Here is a 21,642-nt window from a genome sequence, read left to right on the forward strand (position 1 = left end):
GGCAGGCGGACATGGCATTTTTACTTCGGGGAACTGGTCAGTTCTGACCAGACAAATCAGGAACATGATTGTATGTGTGTGCTCAGTCCCACTCCCCATCCCCCTCGGCGTGGTCCTCGCGTGGAACCTCCAGGTCGTGGAAGTGGAAAGTCGCCATCATGTCCCGCACGGCCAGCATCAGCCTGTTCAAGCCCTGGATGTGGTCCAGTCCCTCGGCCCCTCCGTCATCTGCCCTCTCTCCCTATGGCAAGGAGACCTGTCTGAGCAGGGCTGTCTGGGCCAAGGGACGAGCACACCCTCTGAGCTCACTGGGGACGCACTGAAGCGAGGAGTCCCAGGAGCCAAACACACAACTAACAAGACCAGGCCACCAGAGTGGGGTCCGGCAGCCTTACTGACTAAGGGGCATCTTGTCCAGTTGGCAGCTACAGGCTCAGGCGGGTGTGCCCAGCTTGCTAGGCTGAGTGGAAACCTCTGCTGCTGACAGTGCTGGCTCTCGGCAGTCACACCTGAACACACCACCTGGACCCAGTTCGCGGGGAGAGGCCAGGGCATGCTCACATACCTCCGCGGTGTAATTGGGCAGGAGGGACCGGAAGAAGAGGGCGATGGTGTTTCCGTGGCTGACAGGACTCAACCTGAAAGAAGGAACAGTCTGGAAACAAGGCAGGGACAGGAAGGCAGCCCCTGGGACAGGCAGTCACCACTCCGGGTCAGCCTGGGGCGCGCTGCTGGCAGCAGAGGCAATGGGGGAGACTGCTCCAGAGTGGGGGGCGGGCCCTTCAAAACCCGTCTTGTTGAACATAGTGAAAGCAAGGCCCACCACAGCCAGGCTGAACATCTGCCAGTGGACAGGTGCCTTGCTTATGAGAAAAGCCGTGATTTCTTCAGTACGTAGAGTTAAAGTATAAACTGGTCACCTCAGGAGACTTCAGGTGAAGCACTCAGTGAAGAGCCTCCTCGTGACATAGCAGCCCAGCTCAAGAAGATGGGGAGAGCCCTGGCCGGTTGGCTCAGCGGTAGAGCGTCGGCCTAGCGTGCGGAGGACCCAGGTTCGATTCCGGCCAGGGCACATAGGAGAAGCGCCCATTTGCTTCTCCACCCCTCCGCTGCGCCTTCCTCTCTGTCTCTCTCTTCCCCTCCCGCAGCCAAGGCTCCATTGGAGCAAAGATGGCCCGGGCGCTGGGGATGGCTCTGTGGCCTCTGCCCCAGGCACTAGAGTGGCTCTGGTCGCAACATGGCGACACCCAGGAGGGTCGCAACATGGCGACGCCCAGGATGGGCAGAGCGTCGCCCCTGGTGGGCGTGCCGGGTGGATCCCGGTCGGGCGCATGCGGGAGTCTGTCTGACTGTCTCTCCCTGTTTCCAGCTTCAGAAAAAAAAAAAAAAAAAAAAAAAAAAAAAGAAGATGGGGAGACCTTCGCAGTGAACACTCCTGGTCTGCTTGGCTGAGGGTGGGGTCCTACAGTCTGCAGTGCTGCCCATGTCCAGCATGTCAGTTTTCCTCTGAACCCATGACACCAACAATAATTTCATCGTATACAGAAAATTTAACTGGGAAGGAGCTGTTATGTTAACCTATGAACATGCAATCCAACTTTTATAATTCGGTGGGGGAAAAAAGGACTTCATTGTACAAACTGTGTCTACTGAGGTCTGAAAGCTCAGGTCCCCTAATGCACGATCCGTTGTGACGCTCCGACTCTGGGGCCCTGCGGGGGGGGGGCAGAGGAAGGCCAGCGCTCGGCTTTCAAGGCCAGGAGGAAGAGCAGCCGCACACACGCCCTGCAGCTGTGGACTTGGCCTGCTCTCCTGGCCCAGCGCCCAGGCCTGCACACCCCCGTGTGCCAACCACTCTCTCCTGGAAGTTTCTGGTGGCAGTTTCCAGACAACACCTGACAAGTCTCCCCCACTGCAGGTTACTTGCCATCACAGCAGAGACGACCTCATTTTTGTTCTTCACTGCATGTGCAGCACCTGCTACAGAGCCTGACCGAGCAATGACCCTGTCAGACAGATGAAAGGTAGCCACGCCTGTGAAAGTTGACCATGGCCCCAAATCACTCTGCTCTGAGGGCCTGTGTCTGGAGGGGCAGCAAGTCCAGGGCCTGAAGCCCTGACCTCAGAACCAAAACGCAAAGGAGCAAGCGGCAGGTGGACAGGTACCTCTCTGGCCTGACGTAGGAGTGGATGGTGTCCAAAGGAGGCAGAGGGTCAAAGCCCATCACAGACTGCGTGGTCACGTCCTGCAGAAAGGGCCAGGGAGTAGAGATGCAGGGGAGACTGCCCCTCTGGCCCTCCCCACAGCCCATCAGTTGGTCCTGGTCTGAATGGGGCCTTCTGTGGGAGCTGGCCCCACAGCCAGACTGTTCACTGCCCAGAAGGCTCTGGGCGACTTGCAAGGCCGATGTCTTCACCCAGGATGTCCCTTCAGAGCAGCAGGCTACAGCTGCGGGCCCTGAGGAGCCCAGCTCACACCTGCTCCGTGGGCAGCCCTGCTCCTTACCGGGGGCAGCGCGGCAACCGCTTCCTTGATCTCAGAGAGGACCACGTGACGGTGGATATTTCTGGGCGCACACTGGTACAGCACCTTCCGCCTGGGGCCCGGGGAGAAAAATGGACAATGCGTGGAACAGTGCCCACCCCACCACCACATCCGTGACTGAGATCCCCATGCGGTCAGGCCTTGTTCTTCTCGCATGGACCCATGAGGCCAAGTGCTGTCCGGCAGTCCCAGCCCCAGGCTCACCGGCTCTCACACTCCTCCACGGCGGGGTCCCCAGCATCCACTGCCCGCAGGACCTCACGGACGTTCTCTTCCAGCCAGCTCATGGTGGCGGGCTCCTTCCAGAGGAAGTGCGACCGCCCGAGGTAAAGGCTCACCAGCTGGCTCAGGGCAGGGGGCTGGCTGTGGGAAGGCAGGGCCTGTAAGCACACTCCCTGCCAGGTCCAGACCTCCAGTGCCTTCTGGCACCATGGGTTATGTCCACAGTGTGCCCAAAGCCTGAAGTGAACAGAGGTGGCTGAGTGGGGGCTACCACCCTGGGACATGGCACTGCCCAGGGGTCTGGCACACGGGTGCTGCTTCTGTATACTGTACGTGGTCTTCACTAAGTATGAGTGTAACAGAACATAAAATACAAAGAGGACACGGGGTCCCCATGCCCTGTCCCCCGCATCAGGAAGCCTTGTGCTTTGGGCTGCAGGCCTCCACACCACATGGGACCCAGGCCCCCACAAACATGCAGACAGCACCTGGCAGGGAGACAAACGCCCCCACCTCGCACACGTGGGCAGTGACCCCGCAGGGCGTCCTTCAGTCTTTACCTGATCTCAGCACTGGGTCCAAAGAAGCGGTGACTGGCGACGGCGGCGTCCGGCCGTACGCTGCAGTACTCGAGCAAGGGCATCAGAGCTGCAGGAGGCAGAGTCCCCGTGTCACTGCGCATGCCCAGTGGCCCCGTCTGAATCTGCAGGTACTCACCCACCACCCCTCATGCTCAGGTGTTGGACATTCTCACAGTAAAGACCACACCCCACAACCTTGGCAGACCCTCCACAGAGTCCAGTCTCCCAAGGGCTCCCCGGGGATGGGCTGAGGCCACTCCCGAGCTCCATCCAGGCGCAGCGAGACTGCTCCGGGCAGCGTGACGCTCCTGCCCCATGCACTGCCCAGAGGCAGCTTCACAGATGAAGGACGAGGACCTCCTGAGTCAGCGAGCAGCCTGCACTGATGGGCAGCTCTGCAGTGCAGGGGTTCCAGACCCACACCTCTAATCCACTCGCGGTGTGCAATCACCACCCGGCAGGGGACCTAGTACAGACCACCCTCCTCCATATGAAGAGCCACAACTCCAACAGCCAGATGGGGAAGGGTCAGTTCCCTATGACCTATTGGTCAGCCCCGTGTGTGTAGAGTGATCCAGGCCAAGGCATCCAAGCAGGGCTGGGGCTGAGGATGTGGAGTGCTGGGAGCCTGGCATCTCGGCCTCTTCCTCGCCTTAGCCAGGCCCCAGGCCTCACAGTCCCCATCTGGGCCCTTATTTTCTCTCTAACACCCTATCACACACCATGTCTGTCTCCCTGCCCTTGGACATGAGCCCGAGGTGGGAACCTTGGCTGCTGCTTCCTTGTGAAGCTGCATGTGCCTCAAGGGGTGGACAACACTGAGCTCCTTCCCCAGGTCACAGACCCCTGTGAGGATGTGCAGGAAGTTGCTGACTGCTACCCAGTGGACAAGAGCACAGGCCTCTGTCTGCACACCAACCCCCACGGGAAGGACACCCACGAGGCGCCGGGACAATCCGATGTCTCAGTCCCTCAGACTGGTAAGAAGCAGGATGGTAAGACAAGACGCTAAGCCCTGCTGGCTGACTGGTCCCCTCACCCCATCCCGCCGTGCAGGGACTTACTTCCTGATCCCTAGAAAACGCCACCTTCTTCAGACGGTAAGTTTTTGTCAAACAAACTTCCAACATCAAAGATATCCTAGGCCCTGGCCAGTTGGCTCAGTGGTAGAGCGCTGGCCTGGCGTGCAGGAGTCCTGGGGGGTTCGATTCCTGTCCAGGGCACACAGGAGAAGTGCCCATCTGCTTCTCCACCCCTCCCCCTCTCCTTCCTCTCTGTCTCTCTTCCCCTCCGCAGCCGAGGCTCCATTGGAGCAAAGTTGGCCCGGGCGCTGAGGATGGCTCCATGGCCTCTGCCTCAGGCGCTAGAGTGGCTCTGGATGCAACAGAGCGAGGCCCCAGATGGGCAGAGCGTCGCCCCCTGGTGGGCGTGCCGGGTGGATCCCGGTCAGGCGCATGCGGGAGTTTGTCTGACTGCCTCCCCGTTTCTAACTTCAGAAAAATACCAAAAAAAAAAAAGATATCCTAAACCCCAGGCCGCTGAGACCAAAGTCAGCTCTGGCTCCTCCTTCCCAGCTTTGACAGGGGCTGGGCGGTCTGACCAGGCACTCACCTCCTGGGAACATGATGAGTGCCTGTCGCACCAGGAGAGAGGCCTTTTCCCTGGCAGAGCTGAGCTCCTGGTCGGGGAGGTCTGCCTGCTGACTCAGCAGGAAATACGCCAACGGCACAGAGAAGGCAAAGTTTGGGAGCTGGGACAGGTTCCGGTGAGCCTGTGAGGGTAAAGCCCGAGGCCACGCTCAGACAGCAAGCACAAGGTAGCATCTCTGCAGTGCTCAGGGTGCGAAGGACAACCTCACATCTGAGGGGTTTTCTCCTTGCAGAACGACAAACACAGTGGTCCCCCTTATCCGTGAGGGACTCTCCAAGACACTCAGTGGGTGGCTGACACCATGGCTAGTACCAAACCTGACACACGCTGTGCTCCTTCCTGCACACGGGCACCTGTGACCACGTTCAATTGATAAATAAGGCAGAGTAAGAGATTAACAACAATCAAGTGAAATGATAGTTTGAGGTACCACAGCACAAACAGCACAAATTTCTTTCTTCACATTTCACACGTAGATCTTAACAACATCAGTACACCGTTTTTTCCTTTCCTTACTAAAGTGAGAGCTTTCCCATTCTTACTTAAATGAAGCACTTTACGGCTTCCCTGAAAGGTCCAAATTGCTAGCATGAGTCCTCTGTGCTGTGGACGTTCGTCAAGTCAGGTGACCTGAGCCCAAGGACTGTGACTCAACAGTCGATCTCATCACTGAGATGGCTACTCGGAGCTCCTGTCTTGTAAGACAGAGGACTCGCCGTGGTGTCCCGCGGCCGTCTCTGGACGCACAGGGGCGGCAGTGCCCACGCCGGCCCCCTCGCACCTACCTCCCACTCCTGGAACAGGCGGATCAAGTACTCGTAGTTGCGTGCCCGTAAGGCCAGGTGGTCGATCAGCAGCAGCATGCACAGGGGGTCCTCGTCTGGCTCCAGGCTTCCGGAGGCAGCAGGCAAGCAGGGGAGGGCAGAGGGAGACAAAACCCAGAGTGGGCCCTCGGGTGCCGCGGGCCTGCAGCTGAGCAAGCACGCGCGGCCGGGACGCCTACCTCAGGATGAGTTTGCAGTACTCCAGCGCCGTGCGTGGGCAGCCCCGCTTCTCCAGGAAGCTCATCTGCTTGTACAGGGCCAGGTAGAAGCTCCTACACCCAAGACAGTTCCTCGTGAATTTAGTGACAGCAGGTGGCAAGGCCACATCGCCCAGGCGCCTCATCAAGCACTGCCCATCCTCTCTTGCTGGCTTCGTTAGCATTTCCTGTGTGACCTAATCACCACGAATGTTCAAGAATGTTCTGTGTCTGCAGAGAAGGTGATGCTCTGCTTGTTGTTGGAGTCGCGTGTGTTCCCATATACAGAAAACCAAGCTTATATCTCAGTTCAAACCTTTGTCTTCAGAGTTTTTTTTAACCATTTATCATCTAAGGAGAGTTAAAATCTACTGTCATCACAGCCTTACTTTATCCTCACATTTCAACCATTATAGCAGCTCTGTTGTTGATGCATCAAGTTTATGACTGGAATGATCCCAGGGGATCTTATTTTTATCAATATCCACTGCCCAGTTAATGCTGGAAATGTTAGTAACTTATAATATTTCTCAAAGAACCAAAGAACTAAGAATTTAATTGAAGAGACAAGGCTAACAAACAACCAGTGGAGAACGTTCAGATGTGGCCCATGTGCAGCCGGCACAGCGGGTGATGTCAGCCTGGGACCCGGATGTGACTTCAAGGTGGGAAAATGCCCCACACTGTGGATGACCAGGGACGGCCAGAGACAACAGGAGAGGGAGGGGAACTCCCCCAGAACAGAGGACATGCCCACCCAACCAGGGCCTTGAAGGCCAGGCCAAGGTCAGCAAGGAGGCTGCTGAGGCTATTCAGGGCCTGAGCAGGGTGTTTAGAGTGGCAGAAGTTTCTGCAAGACACGAGGGTTACCTGCACACAGCGCTCACTGCAGAACAGATCAGGCTAAATTTGAACCACTCAGTTAAGAATCACACACAGACTCACATACAAAGCATGGCAGAGCACTCTAATCTCGTGGAGCACAGATCCTTTTGTCGAAAGATCTAAGGCCGTGATGGTGAACCTTTTAATAAAAACCGCCCACTTTTGCTGTGCTGGTCAACCTGGTCCCAAGGAGGGCGGTTTTTTTTTTTTTTAAAGTGTTATTATTATTTTTTTTAAGATTTTATTTATTCATTATAGAGAGGGGAGAGAGAGAAGGGGGGAGGAGCAGAAAGCATCAACTCCCATATGTGCCTTGACCAGGCAAGCCCAGGGTTTCGAACCAGCAACCTCAGCATTTCCAGGTTGACACTTTATCCACTGCGCCACCACAGGTCAGGCGGAGGGCAGTTTTTATTAAAAGGTTCACCATCATGGATCTAAGGGAACATGACTATGCATCCTATCACAGTGAAGTGGCTTCCTAGGCTCACTTCTAACATGGACAAATCTAACCCCAACCAGCCAGGCCGCCCATTCTTGGGCCCAGTCCCTCTGCACTGAAGCTTTGAACACAATGTGATACCAGGTCTAAGCCACCTGGTGGACCCCTTGTAGACAGCCCATGCCCCCTGCTCCCACTCCCCTCACTGGTTCTAACATCACCTGTGATAGCTTCAACATCCAAGACAAAGAGCAAAACCCCTTGGGACAGCCACTCACCTGTTCTCGGGTCTGCGGTAGTCCAGCCGGCAGGTCCCGCTGGTGAGGCTGAACAGGGGGTGGAAGGCACACTCCATGCTGTACAGGGCTCTCTCTGCGGGCCACACAAACACCAGGGGAGGGCGTCACAGCCACCGTGCGGCAACTGCAACCCCGTCCTCTGTGGCTTGCAACAAGGAAAGCTCTGGAAGGAAGGAGGTTAGGTAACTAGGATTTGGGGAAGTGACAGAGCATGAACGTAACCCTGGGGGTCACAGAGGCCACCCTGTGTTTACTTTACCCACAGGGGTCTGAGCTGGCCACACCCAGAGTCCAGACAGGGAAACGCAACCACACGTCCTCACAAAACCCACATGCCCAGGCCCCTCACAGCAGCTCGTTAACTAGGGCCAACACGTGGGACACCCCCTTGTGTCTGCTGAGGGATGGGGGGTCCACAACACAATGGAACACCTCTCAGCCTAGAGACACTGGCCAGTGAAGAAGCCAGACAGGCACGCTCCCATGTCTCCACGGATGAGAAATGTACAGAATAGGCAAGTGCAGAGACAGGAAGCAGAGTGCAGGTCGCAGGGACTAAGGCTGGGGCTGGGAGGTGACCGAGCTGAGGTTTCTTTTATAAGTAATGAAAACGATCTAGGATACATGAGGCTGTACAACTCTGATACTTATTAAAAACCAGTGAGCCTGGCCCTGGCCAGCTGGCTCAGTGGCAGATCATCAGCTCGGCATGTGGATGTCCTGGGTTTGATTCCCAGCCAGGGCCCACAGGAGAAGCACCCATCTGCTTCTCCACCCTTTCCCCTCTCCTTTCTATCTCTCTCTTCCCCTCCTGCAGCCAAGGCTCCATTGGAATAAAGTTGGCCCAGGCACTGAGGACGGCTCCATGGCCTGGCTCAGGTTGCAACGGAGCAATACCCCAGATGGGCAGAGCATCGCCTCCTGGTGGGCATGCCAGGTGGATCCCGGTCGGGCACATGCAGGAGTCTCTCTGCCTCCCCACTTCTCACTTCAGAAAAATACAAAAATACAAAAAAACAAAAACAAAAAACCAATGAGCCTGACCTGTGGTGGCACGGTGGATCAAGTGCTGACTTGAAGTGCTGAGGTCCCAGATCAAAACCCTGGGCTTGCCAGGTCAAGGCACATGCAAGAAGCAACTACTCTGAGTTGATACTTTCCGCTTCTCCCCCCTTTTTCTCTCGCTACTCTCTCTAAAAAAAAATCAACAAAATCTAAGAAAAAAAAAAACCCAACAAACAGGACACTTTAAAATGGTAAATTTTACATATGAATTATATCTCAATAAAGTTGTTATTTTAACAAGATCCTGGCAAACCCATCTGCATCCCAGTCATATTATCAAAGGGTATCTGTGCTGCCCCCTCTGAGACCCTCCCGAGAGGGGACGCACGGGGGAGGGCGGCTCTCACCTATGAGATCCCGCGCCATCTCCTGGTCCTCCTGGAACCGGCAGGCATCGCTCAGCTGCAGCAGAGAGTCCACGTGATAGGGGCTTGTCTGCAGCAGAACCTACAAGGCAAGAGGCACGCTGACCAGGGCAGCAAGCAAGGCCCTGCAGGGACCACACCCAGGAAGGTTCCAGAACCCTGGGCACTTCTTCCTTTCAGACACCTAAGCCTTAGGGACACCATCACTGGGGGAGTGACAATGCCACCAGCTCCAACAGTGTCCTACCCCATTGTGAAGTCAAATCCCTGACCTGACGAGTAGCAGCCCGGGACTCTGTGTGCCCAGGTGTCTCCACCTCAACCCTCCCGCGCCCGCGCCCAGGCCCAGGCCCAGGCCCCACCCTGGAAGACAGCCGCAGGCCCTCAGAAGCGCTGTGCCCTTGAGCAGGGTCCCTGGGACCCGGGCACTTCCTGAGGGACTTGCGCACCACAATGTTGTTGGGCTCCATGGACTCCACAGCGGCCAGGAACTTGTGCTGCGTCTGCTGGTACTCCTCGCTGTGCTCGAACGCAAAGCAGGACAGGCCTTTCTTGGACTCCAGCAGCCGCATCGACAGGCCTGGGGAGAACGCCACGTCAGCTCCTCCTGGTGCTCTTGGTGGTGAACCTCTGTGCACACTCAGCTCAAGCTGCCGCCCCGGAGCGCTGGTCCCACCGGCCTAGCGCTGTCGCAGGTGCCAGAGCTGACTGCCTGCACCCTCTCTGCCCTTCCCCCGCAGGGGTGTGGACAGAACACCACCCCCGGCAGGCACGGAGGCGACAGGACCCTGACCCTAGCCAGACTCCGCTTCTCCCTGCTCCTCATGCCCAGCTTCGCAGGTCGGGGTCGTTTCTGCTGATCAACCTGGAAACTCCCTCTCCCTTCAGCAGCTTCACGAGACAGGTCAGTGGTTCTCAGTCACTGCTGTCCCGCCCTCTACCAACAGCTGCACCAAGGCCACATGCTGTGGGACACACGGCTGACGCGCACCTGTCTCTGCCCACACTCAGGGAGCCCCTCCCCCATGCCTTGCCGCAGACCAGGGGCTCCCAGGTGCTCCCCCAGGCCGCGCAGCTGCGCATCCACACAGCCCTGACAGGACACTTACCCACACCCCACACCTTTCTGCACTGTTGCTGTGTTCCTTTAAATTACTAGTATACTTACTAGTTTGCAACAAACTATAAAACATCACATTTTAAAAATGAACTTGGTTGCTACCTGTGACACAGTACCCACAGGAAAAGAGGAGAGTTACGGTGCAGTTGGCATGGGGGTGTCTGTGTCCCCACACTGGGTGCCCCCCTGCAGCACCAGGCCGGTGCCCGGTCACACTCCTATCTGTACATGGCTCTGCACAAACAGGACTGAGCCTGCCCAAGGGGCTCGGACAGCCACCGTGCCCAGCACTGACCACCACACAAGCCCCGCTCCTCTGCAGCCCCTTACCTGGCTTGCTGTACCGGGGCCAGGTGCTCTTAGGGGTGGTCAGCCACGTACACTTGGGGTACACGCGCTGTCTCTGCCGTGGTCTGTGAAGGACGGACACAGGGACACGGCACAGCTTCACCCGTGCTGCCCACCCTCCGCTGGGCTGGGGGAGCGGAGCCTCAACGCGGGGTGCAGGCGAGCAGCTGTGCCTCCACAGGCACAAGGACAGAATGTGGGGATACGGGGGTAACTGCCCGCGACCACTGCCAGACAAAACTCGGAACTGTGAGCTACACGACCGGAGGACCACAGAAATAAAAGAAACAAGAAGTTTGCAGCCCAGTAAAGTGGCAGGGAAGGAAAAACGAAAGAGTTGAAACCAGAACTAAAGACGAGAATGAGCCCGCAGAACTGTGGACGCACATGAGCTGTGTCTGTTGGACACAGCGGGACGAGGCCACGCAGAGGGCGGGCTCTGCCTCCTCCCCTCTCCTGGGACTCCCAGACGCAACAGCAGGTTTGAAAGGAAGAAATCAGGTAGAACACTCCCATCCACACCAACAACGGTTTCTGGGAGAAAGCAAGCCGGACAAGTGAGCAGGGTGAGTGGACACAGCTCTGTCCTTGGCTCAGACGGCCTCCCCTCCACAGCCGGACGCCCAGCGCACACCTGGGGGTCTCTCTGCAGATGCCAGACCTCAGGTCCTGGTCGCATGGATGGTCTCTGCTCTATCAGGATGTTTTGTTTCTTTTTTTTTTTTTTTTTTTTAAGATTTTATTTATTCATTAGAGAAAGGGGAGGAGCTGGAAGCATCAACTCCCATATGTGCCTTGACCAGGCAAGCCCAAGGTTCTGAACCGGCAACCTCAGTATTTCCAGGTTGACGCTTCATCCACTGCGCCACCACAGGTCAGGCAGGATGTTTTGTTTCTTAAGCTGAGTGATGGGCATGTGCACATGTGTATCTAGTTTCTTCTCTGAACTTTTTCGATAATCTGAACTATATTGCTTAAGAAAAATGAGTAAAAACTTGACCTGTGTTGGGAGTAGAATTAACAAGCATGTTTCTGCTCCCAGTGAGCTCAGAAACTGCAGGGAGCAGACGCTGCACAAGAGAAGCCCAGTCAGAAGCTGAAGAAACTACGATAAACTGTGACATGACCTGGCGAAGCGACAAGGACTGTCGATACAGAATAGACTGCACTGAGGCAGCTCTGACTGAGCTGGGAGGTGGGGCAGGGGGCCACGGAGACAGGACAGAGGGGAGGGCGGGCCAGCCAGCCAGGCTGTCACAGCGGGACGTCAGGAGAACCCAAGAGCAGTGCCCAGTGGCTGAGATTCTGAGTGACCACTGGAGACGACAATGAGAAACGTGGGGAGCAGGTGAGGAACGAAGGGCAGGAGGGTTAGGAGGGACCGTGGCTCCTCAAGGACACCCTTGAGCATGACTTAAACTCTTAAGTGAATAAGTAAGTACAACACAATAAGAAACAATTCACAGAATTACTTAGCTAATTACTAACTTGAACTCACACGGATATAAGTTCAGACAGCACTGTCAAGAAGTGGCAAGGAGAGACAAGCAGAGGCAAATGGGTGACGTGAGGGTGGGGCAGGGGCACTGCTAGGCCAGGGCCATCCAGGTGACAGAGAGGAACGTTTTTTGTTTGTTTTGTTTTTTAAGTGAGAGAAGGGGAGATAGTGAGACAGATTCCTGCGTGTGCCCTGACTGGGATCTACCTGGCACTCCCACCTGGGGCCGATGCAAATCAACAGAGCTATCCTCAGCACCTGAGGCCAACACTCAGCCCAACCGACCTAGCCTCAGTGCCCAGGGCCAACCCTCAGACCAATCAAGCCTCTAGCTACAAGAGGAGAAGAGGGGGGTGAAGGGGAAGAGGAAGGGGAAGAGAAGCAGATGGTCGCTTCTTCCGTGTGCCCTGACTGGGAATCAAACTCAAGACTTCCACAAGCTGGGCAAATGCTCTATCCACTGAGCCAACCAGCTAGGGCTCAGAGAGGAACGTTTTAAATTAAAAGTGTATTTCATTCATATTCCAAAAAGAGAAAGTCCAAAACCCTTGCATCCAAAATAATACCAAAAATAAAAGCAAAATGTAAAGTAAAATCCATCAGAAATGCAAGTAAAGTGTGGGCAAATAACAGGAAAAAGTCCTTATTCATAATCAAAGAAAAGTCAAAACATCAAGATGAGCCTGACCAGGTGGTGGCACAGTGGAGAGAGCCTCAGACTGGGATACAGAGGACCCAGGCTCAAAACCCTGAGGTCATCGGCTTGAGTATGGGATCATAGACATGACCCCACAGTCGCTGGTTTAAGCAAGAGGTCACTCACTCTGCTGTACCTCCCCCACCCCTGCATCAAGGCACATATGAGAAAGCAATCAATGAACAACTAAGGGGCTGCTAAGAATTGATGCTTCTCAACTCTTTCCCTTCCTGTATGTCTGTCCTTATCTGTCCCTCTCTCTGACTCTGTCACAAAACAAACAAACAAAAAAACATCAAGACGATTTCCTCTGTACACACTGTGACTGACTTTACAACCTCCTGTGCCTGGTCGAATCAGAAGAAACACTCAGGGGCAGGTGGGCATAGCTGCACAACTCTTCTGAGCAACACTCAGCTGGGAATACCCAACCCTGGGCAATTTCACTAGAAATGCTGGGGACGCAGGGTGACCACAGCCAGGACACAGCCAAACACCCGTCCTCTAGGGCAAGTGCAGTCCCGTGCACCAGGGTGTGGATGTGGGCAGCCAGGGTATGTGGGGTCCAGCAAAACTCTGTGATCCTGGGAGGCGCAGCAACCTGCCCAAAACAGCTGTCAAAGTAGACAATGCTGAATTGCTTGAATTTATATTTTATTTTACAGAGACAGAGAAAGAAAGTCAGAGAGAGAGATAGTCAGGGACAGACAGACAGGAACGAAGAGAGATGAGAAACATCAATCATTAGTTTTTCGTTGCGCATTGCGACACCTTAGTTGTTCATTGATTGCTTTCTCATATGCACCTTGACCGCGGGCCTTCAGCAGACCGAGTGACCCCTTGCTGGAGCCAGCGACCTTGGGTCCAAGCTGATGAGCTTTTTTGCTCAAACCAGATGGCCCGTGCTCAGGCTGGAGACCTGGGCCCTCTGGGGTCTTGAACCTGGGCCCTCTGCATCCCAGTCCGACGCTCTATCCACTGCGCCACCGCCTGGTCAGGCAAACTGCTTGAATTTTTAAATAAAATGTATTTAGTTCTATGACCAGAAAAAAGATGTACATGAAGGACAAAGCTTCTGCTGCTGCGAAGGCTGCCAGTCACTGGGCTGAGGGAGTGTGGCGGGAAGAATGCCCGCACCCCCCACACAAAGTCCCAGATACAGACCCTCCCACTTGCTGCATCCACCACGGGGCACCAACCGCTAACACCTGTTACACTAACCAAGATCAAACTTGTCCCAGAACCAAGACTTCATGTCAGCTGTGCTGCTGACTGAGCCTGCCTGAGACGTCAGGGCCAGAAGCTTGGGGCGTAAGGGTTCTCAGACGTGTGCTGCAGAAGGCAGTGAGCTCGGCAGCCACAGCCACGGTCAAGCTCCAGTGACTCCTGGACCTGCCCTCAGACCCCTCAGCACCAAGCACCCTATTTCTGCACTTCAGCTCTGAGAACACCCCGCCTTTAATTGAGAACACAGCTTGCAGATCTTACCTTTGTTCCCCCAGGACAGCTCGAGCACCAAAATATCTTTTCAGTTCTGTGTCTGGATTCAGGTGTCTAGAGAGTTGAAAATTTTAAAAGAAAAATGAAATTGAGTTCTTTTACAATGATTCTGGGAATTTTAGAAAGTCACATAAAAACCCAGTGAGTCCTGGCTTGTGGTGGCGCACTAGATAAAGCATCAACCTGGGATGCTGAGGTCATGGGTTCAAACCCTGGGCTTGCCTGGTCAAGGTACATATGAGAAGTGACCAATGAACAACTCAAGTGAAGCAACTACGAGGTGATACTTCTCACTCCCCGCCTTCTCTGTAAAATCAATAAATAACACTTAAAAAAAAATAACCCAGTGAAGAAATAGCTATTTTGGTGTAAAACAAAGGCAACTTGTAGGACTACTTTCTCTAAAACCAAGCACCCGAGGTGGTGACCTGAGGCTGGCCACTCCTCTCAAGCCGAATCAAGGCAGCCAACGACCTGGACTAGGCTGGGAGTCCACACCGGCTGAGGAACAGCTTCTGCAGTGGGGACAAGGTTCATTCACGTCCACAAGGACAGGAGATGGACACTGACCACAGGACGACATCTCACGTCAACAGTGTTCCCATACACGTGAAAGGTCCTTGGGAATGGACCTCCCTGTTCCTATTTCTTAAATGTCTGGTAATGAATGAGCTCTTGTCACTTTCAAATAAAGACAGTAAAGTTTCTTCCTCTAATAACATTCTTCCTCACCACGGAGTCTGCAGTGACAGCCAGGAGGGAGGACACACCTGTGCTCCACATACAGGACGTGCTTCTTCGAGCTCAGGGGAGGTGGGCCAGGGCGGTGAGGGCCACTGTTGTCCTCAATCCTCTCCAAGATGCGATCAATGTCTTCCAGCCCATTTACCTGAAGGCCCCCAAACAAAATATTACTTACCACCCTCACTGTATTTCAATGTTATAACAATAACTACATGATTATTTCTACAAAGGACAAGTATTACACAGCTTACTTCCCGAAAGACAATAAGCATGCAACTGAGAAAGGACTCTTCAAAACTGGAAGCTCAGAATAGACAGGATCTCAGAACCAGAAGGGCCCTTCAGTGGCTGAGTCACAAGCCCACTTTCTGGTCTCACAGGTGTACTCACCGCCACAGGTAACTGGGCTGGGACTGAAGATTCTGACTGAACAGCCACAAAACTACAACCTCTTTTTGGGACAGAGGGAAAATGAGGCCCAGGAGCAATATGGAAATTCTCTGTGACAACACACTGCGTCTGGGAGCATCTGCACCTCAGCATCAGACACAGGCCTGCGCTCCAGGGCCGCAGGCAGAGAGGCTTTGCTGCCCACGGGCATCATTTCAGAGGCTGAGTGGGGCTCCAACCCTCATTGAATGAAGTGAACAAACACAGAAGCAAAATCTTGTCATTTCCCCTTTTCATTTCTCTGACCTTTGAATTAGTTATACTCCTTCTGGGAAGAAGTTAAAATATCAAATAAAAACAAACTGCTTTCCTTTACATGCCAACAGCACTCTCGTGAACATGGTGACATCCCTAAAACCTTCCTGACTTTCTGTAAGAAGTGTGGCAGGCACCAACCCCACAAAGTGACACAGGACAAGAAGGGCAAGGACCGGTTGCAAATATATGCAGGGAAAGTGGTGTGATGACAAGATGCAGTGGCTATGGTGGGCAGACTAAGCCGATTTTCTGCAAAAAGGCTACAACTACAAAGACTGTGTTGAGGCTTGAATGCATGGAGCCCAACTGCAGATCTAAGAGATGCTGGCCATTACGTGTGCAAGCACTTTCAACAGGGAGCAGATAAGAGAAAAGGCCAAGGGATCCAGTTCTAAGCTTCATATTTTGTTTTATTATGTAACAATAAAATTTTGAGGATATGTGTACTACAAACAAACAAACAAGCAAGCAAACAAAACACCACCCAGAAAACAATGGGCAGGTTATCAGCTGAACATACCGAGGTTTCTCCCGTAGTGTTTTTCTTACTTTTCTGTTTCTTTTTCTTCTTTCGGAGTTTGCCACTCATATTAGACTAATAAAAGAAGCACATCTTCATCAATGGAAAGAGACAATGAGATCTTAAACCCCGAGAACCAAAGCAGATGCTGCAGAGAGACACAGGATAGAGGCGTGGTGTCCCCTCCCTTCCACTTCCTGAATGTCCTCTGGTCTCACCTACTTCTCTTGGACAACAGCTCCCATCAGTCTCTCCGGCTCTAGTCCAGCCTTCTCCTTCCTCTCACACCTCTTCCTGACACACAACAGGGTTCCTGGTGACCCCGTGATGCTCACAGGGTTCTGACACCCACCCACCATCCCTCTGCTTTCACCATTCACTTTGTCAACCACGTTCCCTGCCTTGCTCAGGCACCTGGAGACCAGGCCCAAACCAAAGTCCCTCTGCCTCTAAACCTATCATGCCTTCATCTGGCCCTCTCCTCCCATCACTGGTGAAGACTCCTTGGGAGGCCCCACCACTACCCTGAGCTTGATCCGTTCCAACCCCCCATGCTCATCAAGTCTCCCCAACTGTAGCTGGCAGTTCATCCACGTTGCCCTCTTGACCAAAGGCCCCCGGAGGGCAAAGAATTATCCCTTGAGCCCAGGAGGTTCCCCAAACCAGTTATTGAACAGATGAGCAGAAGGTCTCTGGAGGGATCCTCCTGTGTGCTGTGTAGAACACAAAATTAAACTGGCCTACACGTTCCTTCAAGGCATGTCCACCCAAAGCCCCAGTCCACCCGGCCTGAGCTCCAGATACACACTCACAAGGAGCACACACCCTGCTGAGCAGGGGGACTAAGTAGTGAGAGAGAAATGGATTTCATGCTGGTGAACCTTGTCTAGGGGACCCTGGATACGGCATCCTTGACAACCACATCTGATCAGAACTCCCCAGGAAGTTTGGGGGCAAATGCATAACCAACCAGATGAAATTCAGGAAATGCTCAGCAGAGCGTGTGTGGCTGGGCACCCCTTGTTACCACAGGGCCCCATACCTGCTCCAGGGATGCTGTCCTGTCAGCCACCTCTCTGTCCTTCTTGGGCTCGGCAGTTCCACTCTGGGACCTCCTTTTGCTCCCTGACACCACAGCATCTGTGAACAGACCGTCGGACCTCTCGCCATTCAACACAAGTCCCTCCTCAAGGTCCTCAATGTTAATCTGCAGAAATGGAGGGGAGAGAACAGTGTCATATGTACATCCTGGTCACAAGCTCTGCCGTCGTTACGAGAGGCGTGTCACAATGACAGCAAAGAGGAGTTATTGTGTGGGCACCTTCAAGGCCATGCTGAGGTTGTGGAGGAAGAAAAATGAATGTGTTATGCCTTGCAGACCACAGTGCCAACCATCTGAGCAAGTCCCGGTTCATGATTTCTTCAGTGGATGAGCCACTAGAGTGCCAGGGCATACAAGGCCCATGGAGTACTGTCTCCATGTCAGAGCTGGCATGCTGCAGAATCCACAAACACCACAATTTATCCCTTGCTCTGAGCACCACCTATGACAAAGATCATGCAGAATGGACCCTCACATAGCAGTGAAAAGAACTACATTGCACATGTCACACAAATGAACCTTAGGATCACAATATTGAACAGGAAAAAGTCCCAGGACACACACACCCTAAACACACACACTCACAATCACACATTAAACACACACTATATACTAAACACACATGATCACATGCACTCAAGGCACATACAAACACACTCTCAAGGAGAGATGGTGGGGACAGGGGCAAGGGAGGAGCAGAGGTGGTTGCAAATTCCTGGGAAAGCTATGACTCCTCGGCTAATAAATTAATAAATAAGAGGGGCCATCATGGTATAGTAAGCAGATCTGATGGACCCCATCTGGTATACTCAAGTCCAAAGATAAATAAATAAAATTGTATGTTCAATTTAGAACATCTCAGAAATATAAAGCTCAAAAAAAACAGGGGGTAAAATTTACTCTAACCCTGCAACCCTGAGATAACTTTGAAATAAAATTGGGACCACGTGCTTGCAACTTTTAACTGGTGAGAAGGAAAGGCCAAAGCACTGCCAGTGTTCCCACTGGACCTGACATCTCAGCTGGAAAGCAGCAAAGAAAAGAAAGCAGGAACAAATTTCATGTTCTCTGGTTCTGCATTCTTCAGCAGTGGAGATTTCCACCATAGAAGAATAAAACTCAAGGCCCTGGCTGGTTGGCTCAGCGGTAGAGCGTCGGCCTGGCGCGCGGGGGACCCGGGTTTGATTCCCGGCCAGGGCACATAGGAGAAGCGCCCATTTGCTTCTCCACCCCCTACCCCCTCCTTCCTCTCTGTCTCTCTCTTCCCCTCCCGCAGCGGAGGCTCCATTGGAGCAAAGATGGCCCAGGCGCTGGGGATGGCTCCTTGGCCTCTGCTCCAGGCGCTAGAGTGGCTCTGGTCACGGCACAGCGACGCCCCGGAGGGGCAGAGCATCGCCCCCTGGTGGGCAGAGCGTTGCCCCCTGGTGGGCGTGCCGGGCGCATGCGGGAGTCTGTCTGACTGTCTCTCCCCATTTCCACGTTTCCAGCTTCAGAAAAATACAAAAAAAAAAAAAAAAAAAAAAAAAAAAGAATAAAACTCAGGAGTGTGTTGCACATGTTTGTCTAGAAAATCCATAGATCTTTGTTTATAAAAATAACACCGCCTGACCAGGCGGTGGTGCAGTGGATAGAGCGTTGGACTGGGATGTTGAGGACCCAGGTTCGAGACCCAGGGATCGCCAGCTTGAGCACGGGCTCATCTGGTTTGAGCAAAAGCTCACCAGCTTGGACCCAAGGCCACTGCCTCAAGCAAGAGGTTACTCGGTCTGCTGAAGGCCCACGGTCAAGGCACATATGAGAAACCAATCAATGAACAACTAAGGTGCCTCAATGCGCAACAAAAAACTAATGATTGATGCATCTCATCTCTCTCCATTCCTGTCTGTCTGTCCCTATCTATCCCTCTCTCTGACTGACTCTGTCTCCATAAAAACAAAACAAAACAAAAACCTTAAAATAAAAAAAACTTTTAAAAAAAATAAGACCTGATCCCTGGACAGATAGATAGTTCTGTTGGGTAGAGCGCTGTCCCGAAGCACAGAGGCTGCCAGTTTGATCCCCAGGCAGTGAACATGCAGGAACAGACTGATGCTCCTGATTCTCTCTCATTCTCTTCCTTCCTCTAAAATCAATAAAATAAATATTTTTTTAAAATATCATCTGATTTGAAGATGCTACAATTCTACCAAAATGGGGTCTATCACAGCAGCAGCAATAACAGCGTGATTCTCAGAGTTGTACGGCTGCATCAGGACACAGGGCACAAGTGGGGTCTGGCTGGCAACAATCTTGCAGCAAAGGGAGGAAGCTGGAATGAAGACTCCTATGGAAATTTCTTTTAAATTATGGGGATCATCGAGGAATTGGTAACCACACTTTCCCAAGTATTCAACTAATGGTGCCACCAAAGTCTCTTGGTGAAGTTGGGTGCTGGATTCCTGTATGAAGTCATGCTCCCTCCTCCCTTTAAAAAAAAATACTTTTTTAGTCCCTTTTGGGAATCTGATTGTTTTAAAGAATGTAAGTTCCTAACAAGGTCTATGCCAAGCTAAACCTCAACGTCAAGGCCAGTGCTGACTCTATATGCACACACTGGGTAGCAGACACAGATGAGTAAAGCACGTGTTACACAAGGAGGTCAGGAAAGCGAATACAAGATAAGGCACACTTATGCAAGAGTACAGGCTGGGGCCAGCGCTAAGGAGACACTGGTGGGAGTTTATCCCTTCAATTCACACCTACTGTGTTACTTTTCCATGCCAGACACCTGGCTGTGGGGGACGCAGCGATAAGCAAGACACATCCCGGGTTGTGAGGAGTTGAGGGGAATGTTTGTATATAGCCTGCAAGTGCCTGGCTTGCAAATAACAATCGGGGAAGTCCCGCCCACCGTGTGCGGCCCCGCCCCCGAGCGTAAGGCCATGCCCGCCTACTCGGCAGCAGCCCAGACCACGCTTAACCCCATCCCTGGGTATTATGGCTCCACCTCTAGCAGCGGCCTCAACCCGGCAGAGCCCCGCCCCCAAGACCTTAGACCCTGCCCACCACATTAGCCCCGCCCCCAATGCAGCCTAGGTCGGACCCCAGGTCGCCCCGCCCCGTGACGTCATGCCCTCCGCCCGGCACACCGCGCCCCCCGTCGTCCCCATCCTAGGCAGCCCCGCTCACCAGCTCGAACCGGTTGTTGACTCGTACGCCTTCCTTCCCTGCGCCCCGGGTCTGCCGGCCACCTGGCCCCCGCTTTGGTCCTTCTTCTTCCGCATCATCGTCATCATGGAAGTCAAACTGCAGGGCGCCGGGCCCGAGGGGCTCCTGTCCGCGCTGTTCCCCCCTCAGCCTCCGGAGGGCCCGGCGCGACATAGGACCCAACGGCCGCTGACGTCTGCGAACTGAAAGAAGACGAGCAGAAAAGACAGCGGCTGGTGCGCCTGCGCACTTAAAGAGCGCTGGCGCGGGGCTGGCGTGTTGCGTCTGCGCGTTACGGCCTTCCGGAACTTCCGCTTCGTGCCCGGCAGCATCGGAGGAGTGGGCGTGCCCAGATGTGTTCTCGCGCGAGTTGCGTGCCCCCAAGGCGGGCGTCCGAATCTTCAGGAGGCGTGCCTGTGACAGCTGTCGGGCTGGAACTGGGGAGGGGGGTGCGCAGGCTCCCAAACTCCTGCACCTGGGACCTAGACACGCAGGTGAGGCTAGGGGAAGAGTCTGCGCAGGTGACAACTGGGAGGATCTGGAGGGCCCGCGCTCCGCGCCCCGCCCTGCCCGGACTTCTCAGCCCGGCTTCAAGGCTGCAGGCGGAGTGTCCCCTCATTAGCAGTAAGCATCTCCAAACCGATTAGCTCGGGTTCCTGGGCAGCCTTCATGGACAACCCCAATGCTGGGATAGACAAAAACCAAATACGTCCTGGTTGTTTATGTTTTTGCGGTTGATGCGCCCCAGGCGATTTCCTGGACCTCTAGGTTTTGGAAACCGTGGTCCTAGGTGGAGGCTCGCCACCCTAACCGTGTCATAACCTACTGGGAGGTTGTTACAATAAAGATGCAGGCGGGGCGGTGGCGCAGTGGATAGAGCATCGGACTGGGATGCGGAGGACTCAGGTTCGAGACTCCGAGGTCGCCAGCTTGAACTCATCTGGTTTTAGCGAAGCTCACCAGCTTGGACCCAAGGTCGCTGGCTCCAGTAAGGGATTACTTGGTCTGCTGTAGCTGCACGGTCAAGGCACATATGAAAAAGCAATCAATGAACTAAGGTGTCATGACGAAAAACGAATGATTGATGCTTCTCATCTCTCTCTGTTCTTGTCTGTCCCTATCTATCCCTCCGTCTCTGGAAAAA

At 53.8% G+C, this 21,642-nt stretch overlaps 1 protein-coding gene across 1 annotated transcript; it reads right to left on the reverse strand.

Annotated features, from left to right (window-relative positions):
* TCF25 (transcription factor 25) lies at positions 1-20,726 on the reverse strand. Its single transcript, XM_066242586.1, has 18 exons — positions 20,481-20,726; positions 17,253-17,417; positions 16,211-16,285; positions 15,009-15,127; positions 14,227-14,292; positions 10,526-10,608; positions 9,525-9,655; positions 9,058-9,157; positions 7,625-7,718; positions 6,002-6,094; positions 5,784-5,889; positions 4,960-5,119; positions 3,328-3,415; positions 2,750-2,908; positions 2,507-2,597; positions 2,167-2,246; positions 566-638; positions 1-241 (listed from the first exon to the last, which is right to left on the reverse strand). The coding sequence occupies exons 1-18, from the start codon at positions 20,670-20,672 to the stop codon at positions 83-85; spliced, it is 2,034 nt and encodes a 677-aa protein (XP_066098683.1). The 5' UTR covers positions 20,673-20,726; the 3' UTR covers positions 1-82.
* Positions 20,727-21,642: the final 916 nt, after the last annotated feature.

Source organism: Saccopteryx bilineata, chromosome 9 (assembly GCF_036850765.1).
Source record: "Saccopteryx bilineata isolate mSacBil1 chromosome 9, mSacBil1_pri_phased_curated, whole genome shotgun sequence".
NCBI classification, from domain to species: Eukaryota; Metazoa; Chordata; class Mammalia; order Chiroptera; family Emballonuridae; genus Saccopteryx; species Saccopteryx bilineata.

Bases quoted from the DNA above. Each gene is read 5' to 3' on its own strand.
- TCF25 (XM_066242586.1), bottom strand. From the start codon at position 20,672: ATGTCGCGCCGGGCCCTCCGGAGGCTGAGGGGGGAACAGCGCGGACAG. The intron at 16,286-17,252 runs GTATGGGGCCCT...TTCTTTTATTAG, and splicing joins GGACAGCATCCCTGGAGCAG to TCTAATATGAGTGGCAAACT. The intron at 2,598-2,749 runs GTGAGCCTGGGG...CCCGGGCCCCAG, and splicing joins GTGGAGGAGTGTGAGAGCCG to GCGGAAGGTGCTGTACCAGT.